This window comes from Ictalurus furcatus, chromosome 12 (assembly GCF_023375685.1).
Source record: "Ictalurus furcatus strain D&B chromosome 12, Billie_1.0, whole genome shotgun sequence".
In the NCBI taxonomy this organism is placed as follows: domain Eukaryota; kingdom Metazoa; phylum Chordata; class Actinopteri; order Siluriformes; family Ictaluridae; genus Ictalurus; species Ictalurus furcatus.
Window position 1 is genome coordinate 30,330,444 of NC_071266.1, and position 10,659 is coordinate 30,341,102.

General features: G+C 37.9%; 1 protein-coding gene across 1 annotated transcript; it reads left to right on the forward strand.

The window, feature by feature from the left end:
- Positions 1-7: 7 nt before the first annotated feature.
- LOC128616352 (interferon-induced very large GTPase 1-like) lies at positions 8-7,423 on the forward strand. The gene is made up of 3 exons (XM_053638958.1): positions 8-687; positions 1,079-1,146; positions 1,973-7,423. Exons 1-3 carry the CDS (start codon positions 54-56, stop codon positions 6,860-6,862), a joined length of 5,592 nt encoding a protein of 1,863 aa, XP_053494933.1. The 5' UTR covers positions 8-53; the 3' UTR covers positions 6,863-7,423.
- Positions 7,424-10,659: the final 3,236 nt, after the last annotated feature.

A 10,659-nucleotide genomic window follows, 5' to 3' on the forward strand; every position in this document is an offset into this window, starting at 1 on the left:
CCACTGGAGCACCTCAAACAGCTGAACCATCACAAGAAGACGGTACTGAAGAAATGCCTGTTAGGGGATCTGATTCCTCCAATTTCACTCTTGTGCTGTTTGGAAACACCTCTGCAGTCCACTTTGGAGATGAAAATATACTGCTTGGAGCAGAACATGTTCCTCCAGATCAGGCTCACATCCCCAGAGATATAAAAGTGTCAGGACGTGTTTTGTCAGTGGTCAATATACTGGACTTGCATGAGGGTGATCTATACCTGGACCATGTGGACCACATCACTGGTCAGTTAGTCAGTGAAAACAGCATCCAGTCCTTCATCTTTGTCCTGAAACTAGGACAATTTACAGATAATGATAAGATGGGACTTGATTGGCTGGAAAGAAAATTTGGAGAACATGCTCTGTCCTTTGTGATGATTCTGTTCACTTATGAGAAAGAGGAGGAGTGTGACACCATCATAGATGACCTGAAGAACAACACTGTTCTAGAGGAACTGATGAAGAAGTGCGGTGACAGGTACTGCACATGCAGCAAGAGCATGAACAACCAATCAGAAATGAGAACACTGTTGGAGAAGATTGATCATCTCGTCTCTGAGAACAATCAGTGCTGCTACACTGCTGAGATCTACAGCACAGAATTAAAGACTAAAGAACACCAGCAAGACGAGGGGGGGCCCAAACATGGTGAGTGAATATTTCCTTATTTTATTTTTTATTCTCTATTATATTGTAAGTCATTCCTTATATGCTGCATATTCTGTTTCTGAAGAAGGCCATCTGATATTAACTAAAATGTAAAGTTACTGTTTAATATTTTATTTCTATATGCAATGTAAGCTCTTTAATTTACGGTCTCTTCAAGAATTCCCTTTTTCATGAATATTTAATGATTCAATTATTCAAGGATAATTATATATTCAGTTCTTCTATATTTTTTTTGTGGAAAAGCAGAGCTGTCATTGATAGTATTAATACATCAGAACACTAGAAGGTCAATATGTTTGTATGTTATACTGTTTATACAGATTATACACAAATTTAGGTTTGTATTATTGCATCATTTTTGTATTTTCAGACCATATGGTTCAACTGCCAGATGAGGATGAAGAATCTTTTGGCAATAAAAAGGTTGAACACAGAAAGGTAACTGAAGTCACTTCTCTGGCTTCCTGTAACATGTAGAATCACACTAAAAATTCCTGTATTTGCCTTCTGTGTGTCATAATATAGTTACACCATATTATCTATATACCATAGTTTAAAACTGAGCCCATGCATCTAGATCAGGTCTTAAATCTCAGGGTAACTGGCAGGCCTTTCTCAAGAATCTCAGTAAGCTCTTGCTGTGAATCTCCCTTTCTACCACAAAGGTGCTCTTAGATTCAGATCAGGTGACTGGGGAAGCCACTGAAGTTCACTGAACTGTGTCATGTCCATGGAATCAGCTTGAGACGTCTTGTGCTTTGTCAAATGGGACATTATCATACTTTAAGTAGCCATTTATTAGGTGTTAAATTATGACAATAAAGGGATGCATGAGGTCAGTAGTAATACTCAGATAAACTGTATTATTTAAGTGATACTTAATTGGTTTTATGAGGCACGGTATGTGCAAAGAAAACATTCCCTACATCATTAGATCACCAACATCCAGCCTCAACTGAGGACACAAAACAGGGTGGGATTCATGATGATTCATACACAGATTCACAAGTTATGCCAAATTCTGAACCACCATCTGCATGTCAGAAATCAAGATTTATTATATCTTAAATCTGACATAAAAATGTCCTCATAAAGGTTTAATGAAAGCATAACCTCTTACATTCTAATATTCCTGAAGGCTTAATCACTTTAATCATATGTGTGTTAAATTACAAGTTGCCATCAACAAATGTTTTTTTAAAACATGCATTCATTTGAGTATTACATGGAAGTGAATTGTAAATTAATATTGTATACTTCACAGGGACAAGCACCAGAGTCTGAAGATAATCAGTCAAGAGATGGACAAAACCAAAACACGGAAGAAGATAAGTTTGGAAATGAAAACATAAGACAGCTTTTCAGCAGACTCAATCTTGATACTGAGCATACACTGAAGACCGGTGAATTTCTCAAAATAACAGCATCCTCATTGAAATGTCATGAACCATGTGCTGAAAAGGATTTAGTTCACACTTTCCTACGCAGGCTGATCATGATGGACTACACCGCAAGATATATCCCAATTAGACAGCAAGTCGCTAAAACCAACATTCAGTGCAACACCAAAAAATCTAAAGATATATTTACTGTCCTCTTTGACAGTGAGACAGTGGGTAGTGCGGCAGTAGAGCAGGTCCAGGTTCACCCAATGGATATTCAGATGGCTGCAATTCACAGTGCAGACAACTTTCTTCGACAGTTAATGGTAACAAAGCTCTCACAATGTCAATATGCTGTACCTCTGCTTGTGCCCAGCCCCACCACGGGGGAAATTGAATTTCCCTTGTGGACTTTTCGACAAATTAAAAAAAGTTGGAAGTCAACAGATGATACAGGTAAAACAACAAGCAAATGCAAATCAATAGTTGGAGTAGAAACTCCAATGGTGGCCTTCCTCAGGTTGGGATCTGTGTCCTCGTCCAAGTCACAGCTAATGAATAACTTAATCAATGATCGATATCATACATTTTTTGACAGGAACTGCCCCCAGGACAGCAAAACTAGACTTTTGATGAATGGAGTTGTTGAAATTGCTTGGTATTGCCCATCTGGTAAGAACTCTGATTGGCTTACTGACTGTGTTGCCTTCTGTAACTTTCATGGAGATGCAGGAACTAATACCACTCAGCGTGAGATCGTGACAGAAATGTCCACAGTAAACGTCATACTTCTATCTACACTTTGCAAGGATGAAAGCAATAGGGCAATAATTGAGGAGCTCTCAAAAGCCACAAAGCCTCTCATTTTCCTTCTTACTGACAGTGACTCAGTTGGAGAGGAACTGTGGGAAGGAAAATACAGAATTGGTTTGAAAGATAGAAGTCAATCTGATGTGGCTGAGGAATTAAGAAGAACAATCAAAGAGTGCATAAAATCATCTACTTTTAAACTTGAGAATGTTGCCAAGCAACCTAATATAGTTGTGGATGAAGAGAAAGGAGAATGCAAAAGAGCAAAGGAAGCAGCAAACCAGCTCATGCGCCTGTTTAACAATGAAAATCTGCCCAAGATCAAAGAAAAATACTTGCCCTGTCAGGGAAAACTGTGGCATGACTGGTGTCAAGAGAACAAAAAACTCTTCTGCTTAATGGGACACCTAGAAAACCACAAAATGTCTATAAAACAGGAAATGAATCAAATACGCCATCAGCAGCATAAACTAGATTTCAGTTGTCTTATAAAACTTTTTCTTGAGAGCCTAAATGTATTAACAGAAAATGAAAGAGTCTATTTTCTCAAGTGGGTTGGAATGCTACTGGACAGTTGCACTTCAGATTGTCTGTCCTCACTGCATCATGAATATGATGAACAATGGTCCAGGGTGTTGGATTTGAAGAAAAAACACAATATGTCACCATCATTCAGCGAGCAACAAGCAAAACTTGAAAAAATTTCCAAAGACTTGAACGCTGCCACCTTTGGTGTAGAACACATCCTTAGAGAAATGGGGCAGGTTTTTGAAGCCTGTACATCAGTACAAAGCACAGAAGTAACAAATGAGGCAAAAATAACCTTCTCATCACTTCCTCAGATAGCTGCAGAAATTATAGTGACCGGATACCCACTGGAAATAATGGATGGAGATGCTGCTCATGTTCCTCTGACCTGGGTTTTAGCAGTTCTAGATGAACTTGTGAAGATACTGGGAGACCAGAGAGTGTTTGTGCTGTCAGTTCTGGGGATTCAGAGCTCGGGGAAATCCACCATGCTGAATGCCATGTTTGGACTAGAGTTTGCTGTCAGTGCTGGAAGGTGCACCAGAGGAGCCTTCATGCAGCTGGTCAGAGTGTCACAGGAGATGAAGAACAAGCTGAAGTTTGACTACATTCTAGTTGTTGACACTGAAGGTCTCCGAGCCTTAGAGCAGGCTGAGAAGACAACCATACATCATGACAATGAACTCGCCACATTTGTTGTTGGTCTTGGAAACTTGACCTTGATCAACATCTTTGGAGAGAACCCTGCTGACATGCAGGACATCCTTCAGATTGTTGTTCAGGCCTTCCTGAGGATGAAGAAGGTCAGGCTGAATCCCAGCTGTTTGTTTGTCCATCAGAATGTTGGAGACATCACTGCTAGGGAGAAAACTATGGAAGGAAGGAGACGCTTGCAGGAAAAACTGGATGACATGACCAAGCTAGCATCTAAAGAAGAAGATGGCGATGCTCGGTATTTTAGTGATATCATTGCGTTTGATGTACAAAGTGATGTTAGGTATTTTGCACAGCTCTGGGAGGGCAGCCCGCCGATGGCACCACCAAACCCCTCATACAGTGAAAATATTAATGAGCTAAGAAGAAAGATTATGTCAAAAATATCCACACACCGTGGTGTGACACTTTCACAATTTAAATCAAGCATCAACGATTTGTGGAATGCACTTCTAAATGAAAATTTTGTGTTTAGCTTCAGAAACACTCTAGAGATTGCAGTGTACAGGAAACTTGAGCATGAATACACTAAATGGACCTGGAGTCTAAGGAGTGCCATGCTTACAGTTGAGAACAAACTGCTTAACAGAGTCAACAATGAACGGTTTTTGAGGATTGAGGAAAAGGATCTTGCGGCACAAATGACAGTGTTGAAAAAAGAAGTAGATAAGACAGTAGATCACTTTTTCAGGGACGACCATGATAAAGATATTTTGATCCAATGGAAAGAAAGGTTTCAAAGAAAAATCGTGGATCTTTACAATGAACTTGTGGAAGTGACGAAAAGAAAATTAGATCATGTTTATCAACAAAAAGTTGCAAGAGAGAAAGTTGATGAAGAAAAGACAAGGTATGAAAACAAACTCTTTAAACTGAGTAAAGAGCTTGCTTTCAATCTGAAAAACAATCAAACAGATGAAAATGCACTCGAGAACCAATTTGATGATGTTTGGTCCACATGGCTCTCTGAACTCACGCAGGATGCACCCATGGTTGGTGACATCGATGTTTTTGGAGATGTAACAAAAATTTTGTCTGAAACATATGAGCTGTCATTTGTCTGTGATCAACAGAATCTGGAAAGTTACAAAAAACTTGATGCCTTAGGAGATTATTCAAATTATGTAGTTTTCAAAAAGTCTCAAGAGCCCCTTCCAACAGAGGAGAATCTAACATATATAGATGTAAATGTGGATGAAAATGTGGATGAAAATGAGAAACCTGGTCGATTGCGTCACGCACGCCACTTTGTAAGTAATACGTGCAGAACACTTTATTCAGCAATGCGTCGTACAATTACAAAACCAGAAAACAAGCCTTCAGCAAATATGTTATCATCAAAGGATAATGATCAGTTAAGGGCCCTTGTAAATAATGTATCCCAACAAAGTAAGAATGAAATCCAGAGAATGTCCAGTGCAGAGCTTGGGTATAATCACAGCTACATCCAACAAATAATTGAGTCTGTCAAAACCAGCATTAATGCACATCACCAGAAGATATCTTGGTATACACTCAAAAAGGAATTCACTGTAGACCTCTGCCTTCATGTCTGTATTTTTGCTGCTGACCAATTTACCAAGCTTCACATGAAATTCAAGGAAGCAAATAATGTCAGACTCTACCTGAAAAAACAGAAACCTCAGTACTTCAATATCTTCAAGAACTACTACAATGGTGCGACCTCAGCAGCAGTGTTTGGTGAATTAATTGTGGATAAACTTGAGCCGTCTATACTGCAGGCAGCGTACGACCAAACTGCCATTGATGTAGCTGAGAAAATGAAACGTGATGTTCCAGCATTCAGTGGAAACAGGTCAAATCTGGAAAAACACATTCTAACAGCACTAGCGGAAGAAGAAAACTTTGAGAACTATATTGAATACCTTCACAAGCCCAAAGAACATTTTAATCATTTTATTACCAACGAAGTAAATAAATATCTTCTTGAAGACAAATGTCAGGAGGTTCTGGAAACTGTCAAAGCTAACATAAAGTCAAAGGGAAAGTGTGTGATGGACGCCGTCAATAAAGCAACAGAAGACGTCAATAAAAGAAATGGAAACATCGACATGTGGCTGGAGTACTTCTCCAAAGAGCTACAAGATGAGCTTCAGTTTAAAGAAGAATCATGTCCAGAGCAGAAAGAAATTACAGACCTTGGCTTTCTTCAAGAGGTTGTACAGAAGGGCCTGACTGACACCGTGGCAAAGTTATGCAGTGAAGTCAAAACCATTTCTGACCTCAAACAGGAAATGTTCAGGAAGAAACCACACAAGGTTCTGATTGAACACCTCTGTCAGTGCTGCTGGGTTCAGTGTCCATTCTGTAATGCCATCTGTACCAACACAATGGAGGATCATGATGGAGATCACCGTGTCCGTTTCCATCGCAACTGTGGAATCAATGGATGGTCTTTCATGTTTACAGAAAATCTTGGAGTTGATTTCTGCACAACTGCTGTTTCAAGTAACTTGTTATTCCGTACATCTGAGGGTGTGTTTACTTTTAAAGAGTACAGAAAAGCAGGTGGAGAATATGCCAAGTGGAACATCAGCCCTGACACGTCTGAGGTGCCCTACTGGAAGTGGTTTGTGTGCAGGTTCCAAGAAGATCTGGAAAAGCACTACAAGAGAAAATTCACAGGGAATGGAGAGATTCCTCTTGAATGGAGAGATATCACTAAAGATAGAGCCATTGAAAGCTTAAATGAGTTGTAATAATTACCATTAGTGCTGTAATGCCATGGATATTTGAGTGGAAAACTGGAACAGCTACACCTAATGTGAGAGAAATGATAACCAGAATAAAATGTAACTCATAAATAAATAAATAAACCTTCAAGAATAGGACTGGGAGCACACCTCGCATACAGAGTTCTGGTATGACTCTAAAAGCAGGCAAAACCTTCAGGTACTTTGGAGTGTTTTTCAGTATCTTTCAATATTTCCTGGTGTCTTTAGTGTCATTCATCAATGCGTCCTGTTGACGTTTTACATATTGCTGAATAGAGAGGTTACATTCTGCAGTTTGATCTGATATTTCTCCTCTAAATACTAATAATTATGACTGCTGTTCATTTTAATTTAGGCCTTACTTATTATAACTGTTACTATTAATACATGCAAAATACTACACATATAAGAACTGTTGTGCATGCATCAAGTTTTCAGGATGCTGATCTGTTGTATGAAATAAAATATATTGTTTAAGAAAATAAATGTATGTTTTTCACTTGATGGCCATTTTCACTTTTAACATATAAGTAATAAAGAGCAAGTTAAACATGCTGGCTTTTAAAAGTGTAAATAATAATAGATTAAATTAAGCAACAATACTGTTCAAAACTGCATTATTGGGTCAGTAAAAACATATCCAATTTTCTAAACAATACTTTTACAAATACATTGTTATAAATACAAATACATATTACATAACAAATTAGTGCGACTGTCAAGGTCTCCAAAGGAACTGTCAAATTCTCCTACAGTGCTCACTTATCATCTTAAACTTACCAGCCATTTCCTGTATAAAGTTTATATGAGACTGCTGATGCAGTTTTTGAAAATGAAAAAGGGTTTTCACACCAAATATTGACTTTGTTTAGTTTATTATTGTTGTCTAGTCTTTATAAACATCATTCAGAAAATGATGAAAATAGATGAAAAAGAAAATATGAGCTGTGTGAGGAACATACACTGTATGGTCAAAAGGGACACCTGATCCCACCAGACCCATATGTGCTGCTTGTTGAATGTCCCATTCCAGATTTATTCCCCCTTTGCTGCTATAAAGCTCCACTCTTCTGGGAAGGCTTTCCACTAGAGTTTGGGGCATGGCTGTGGGGATGTGTGTTCATTCAGCTACAAGAGCATTAGTGAGGTTGAGATCAGGCAATGATAACAATAATGAGTCATTATCAATCACATAAACATTACAGCACAGTGAAATTCTTCGCATATCCCAGCATGTCAGGAATCTGGGGTCAGCCATTATACAGTGCCCTGGAGCAGAGAGGGCCTTGCTCAAGGGCCCAGCAGTGACAGCTTGGCAGTGCTGGGGCTTGAACCCCCAACCTTCTGATCAGTAACCCAGAGCCTTAACTGCCAATCCACCACTGAAAGGTGTTCAGTGGGGTTGAGGTCAGGGATCTGTGCAGGACTCTCGAGTTATTGTACTTTCTTCCAACCTTCACACACCATGTCTTCATGGAGCTCACTTTGTGCACAGGGGAAGAACCACATATGGGTGTGATGGTCGGGGGTGCACATACTTTTAGCCGTATTTACTCACCTGCTTTGATCTTATGGTGTAATCATATCTTCACTAATGTCAGTGAGCTGTGTGAGGAATGTACTTCTGATAATCCAGTGGTGACGTACCTGCCTCTGTGTCAGGGATTATCAATAAGGGCATTTTCACACTTGGCCACTGGTGTGATTTTGAATAGAAAGATTCCTTCTGAACTGTGGATCAGTTGCACAATTCCTTATTTCACTTTTGTGCGTGCAGGTTTGCAAAATGGTGGACAATAACTTCACCAGGATTTATTATTTTTTATTTGGTACCAACACTCCAGTGTTGAAGAACAGTGCTTTTTGGATGAACTGCATGTCCAAGTGAAGGAATACCTGCAAACAAAGAGACACTCTCATATAAGAATATTTGTAACTTTTCATAAGATAACATAAGATAAGATAAGATAAGGTAATACATTATTAATCCCCAGACAGAGAAATTAGGGTATAATGCTCTCAGTGTAAGCACTCTGAGAGGTGAGCTAATTATAGACCTCCAGTCCTGTGAAAGTCTGGTTTTATATATCAGTGACCGTTATAATTTCCCCACTATCACACGTGTAAAAGCAGGAAGTAATGTGAAAGTAGTGCAGAAAGCTTCCACATATGATGTAGGTTGCACCTTGGTTTGGTAGAAGTGAGCAGACCCCCGTTTAAGAGGACCAGCATGTTCTTGCCCTCACTGTTATTGCGGGTTCATGCTCCTAAACCCAAAATCAAGTCCATCTTTTGTTTGGGGGTTTTGCGAACATCATGAAAAATTTCTGCTAAAATTCAATGCTTTATTTAATCACTTGTGTTCACAGAAGCCAAGCAAGTTCATCCTTTTGGGAAATGTTTGTAATATATACATAACATCTACTGCTAGGCAGATAAACAACTTAACAGGATTTCTGAGAGGATTTTTAAATCCATACTGTACCCCATATATCCCAGTTTCATCTACACCCCACTCTCCTCCTGGGGCAGTGGTAGATCAGTGGTTAAGATGTTGGACTCTCATTACAGTGGCACTTGTAAAGGCGGTGGGATATATTAAGCAGCTAGTGAAGAGATGGCACCAGGATAATATTAATAATAATATTACTGATATTTCAAATTCATATTCTTATCCTGCCTTATATTGATCCTCAGCTTTATTACAGTGATTAATAATAAAGAGACGGATCTACAGCAAACAGAAAGACATCAGCTCTCTAACAGTACTGCTAATTTCTATACTGTGAGGGTCACAATAAAGAAATACTACAGTGATATCACCATTCATAACACTATTGTCACAAAATAATTTATTATTAATATGTCAGAGGTAAACCTGAACAGAGGAATAATACTGACAAATAAACAAAAACATGATAACAGACTTTATTAAATAGCGCCATCTACATGTGACTTCATACCGCTTCAGTAAATATTTAATGTGGAAGTTCACACAGCACCAATCACAAACTATTCTCAGTCCAATAGAGGTTTATTTACTCCTCATATTGTGAAATATAGTGCACTATAAATAAATAAATAAACAGTGTAAAAGTCATTAGTTCACGCCATTATTTAATGTTTGGCTAAATTATTTAAAATTTAGCTCTACATGAGATAACCTCAATTAAATTTTTTAAAGTAGATATTACCAAAATTGCTTATAAAACCATTATCTGATAGACTTATATGCACATCGCCGGTGTGTACTAGGCTTTGAGCTATTTTTATTTATTTATTTAGGTTCAAAACTATACAACTCTTAGTAATTAATTTTTAAAAAGATTTAAAACTATAGGCTATGTTTTATTTTAAAGCCATATGTAGCCTATTATCTGGAGTTAATGCAGAAGAATGAAAAACATGGTGCATATATTGAAAAAATAATAATAATTGAAAATTCAAAGATCTTTACAATGTAAAGTAAAAACAGAAATATAAAACAAAAGGGAGTAAAACAGTAATAGGCAAATAACAAAACAATAACAGTGACACAAAGAATAAAATAATAACTATTTAAAATATATAATTAAAAGTGTGTGTAATTTACTTACAATAAATAAAATAATATAAACGTTGCGTTCCACTAAACAATCAAGTAATAAAAGCTGTCTATCTGAAGTTATTCCTAATAAACAGAGTGAAGTTGTGGAAATGTCTGTTTCACTCGGACATGTGCAATTGTTGGTTTGTAATCGACAAGTACTTTAAAGTTTCTTAAAAGGCAGAAATTCAACAAG

Excerpts from the sequence above, each read along its gene's own strand:
- LOC128616352 (XM_053638958.1), top strand. The coding sequence starts at position 54 with ATGCCTGTTAGGGGATCTGATTCCTCCAATTTCACTCTTGTGCTGTTT. Across the intron at positions 688-1,078 it reads CGAGGGGGGGCCCAAACATG|ACCATATGGTTCAACTGCCA; the intron begins GTGAGTGAATAT and ends TTGTATTTTCAG. Across the intron at positions 1,147-1,972 it reads AAAAGGTTGAACACAGAAAG|GGACAAGCACCAGAGTCTGA; the intron begins GTAACTGAAGTC and ends TATACTTCACAG.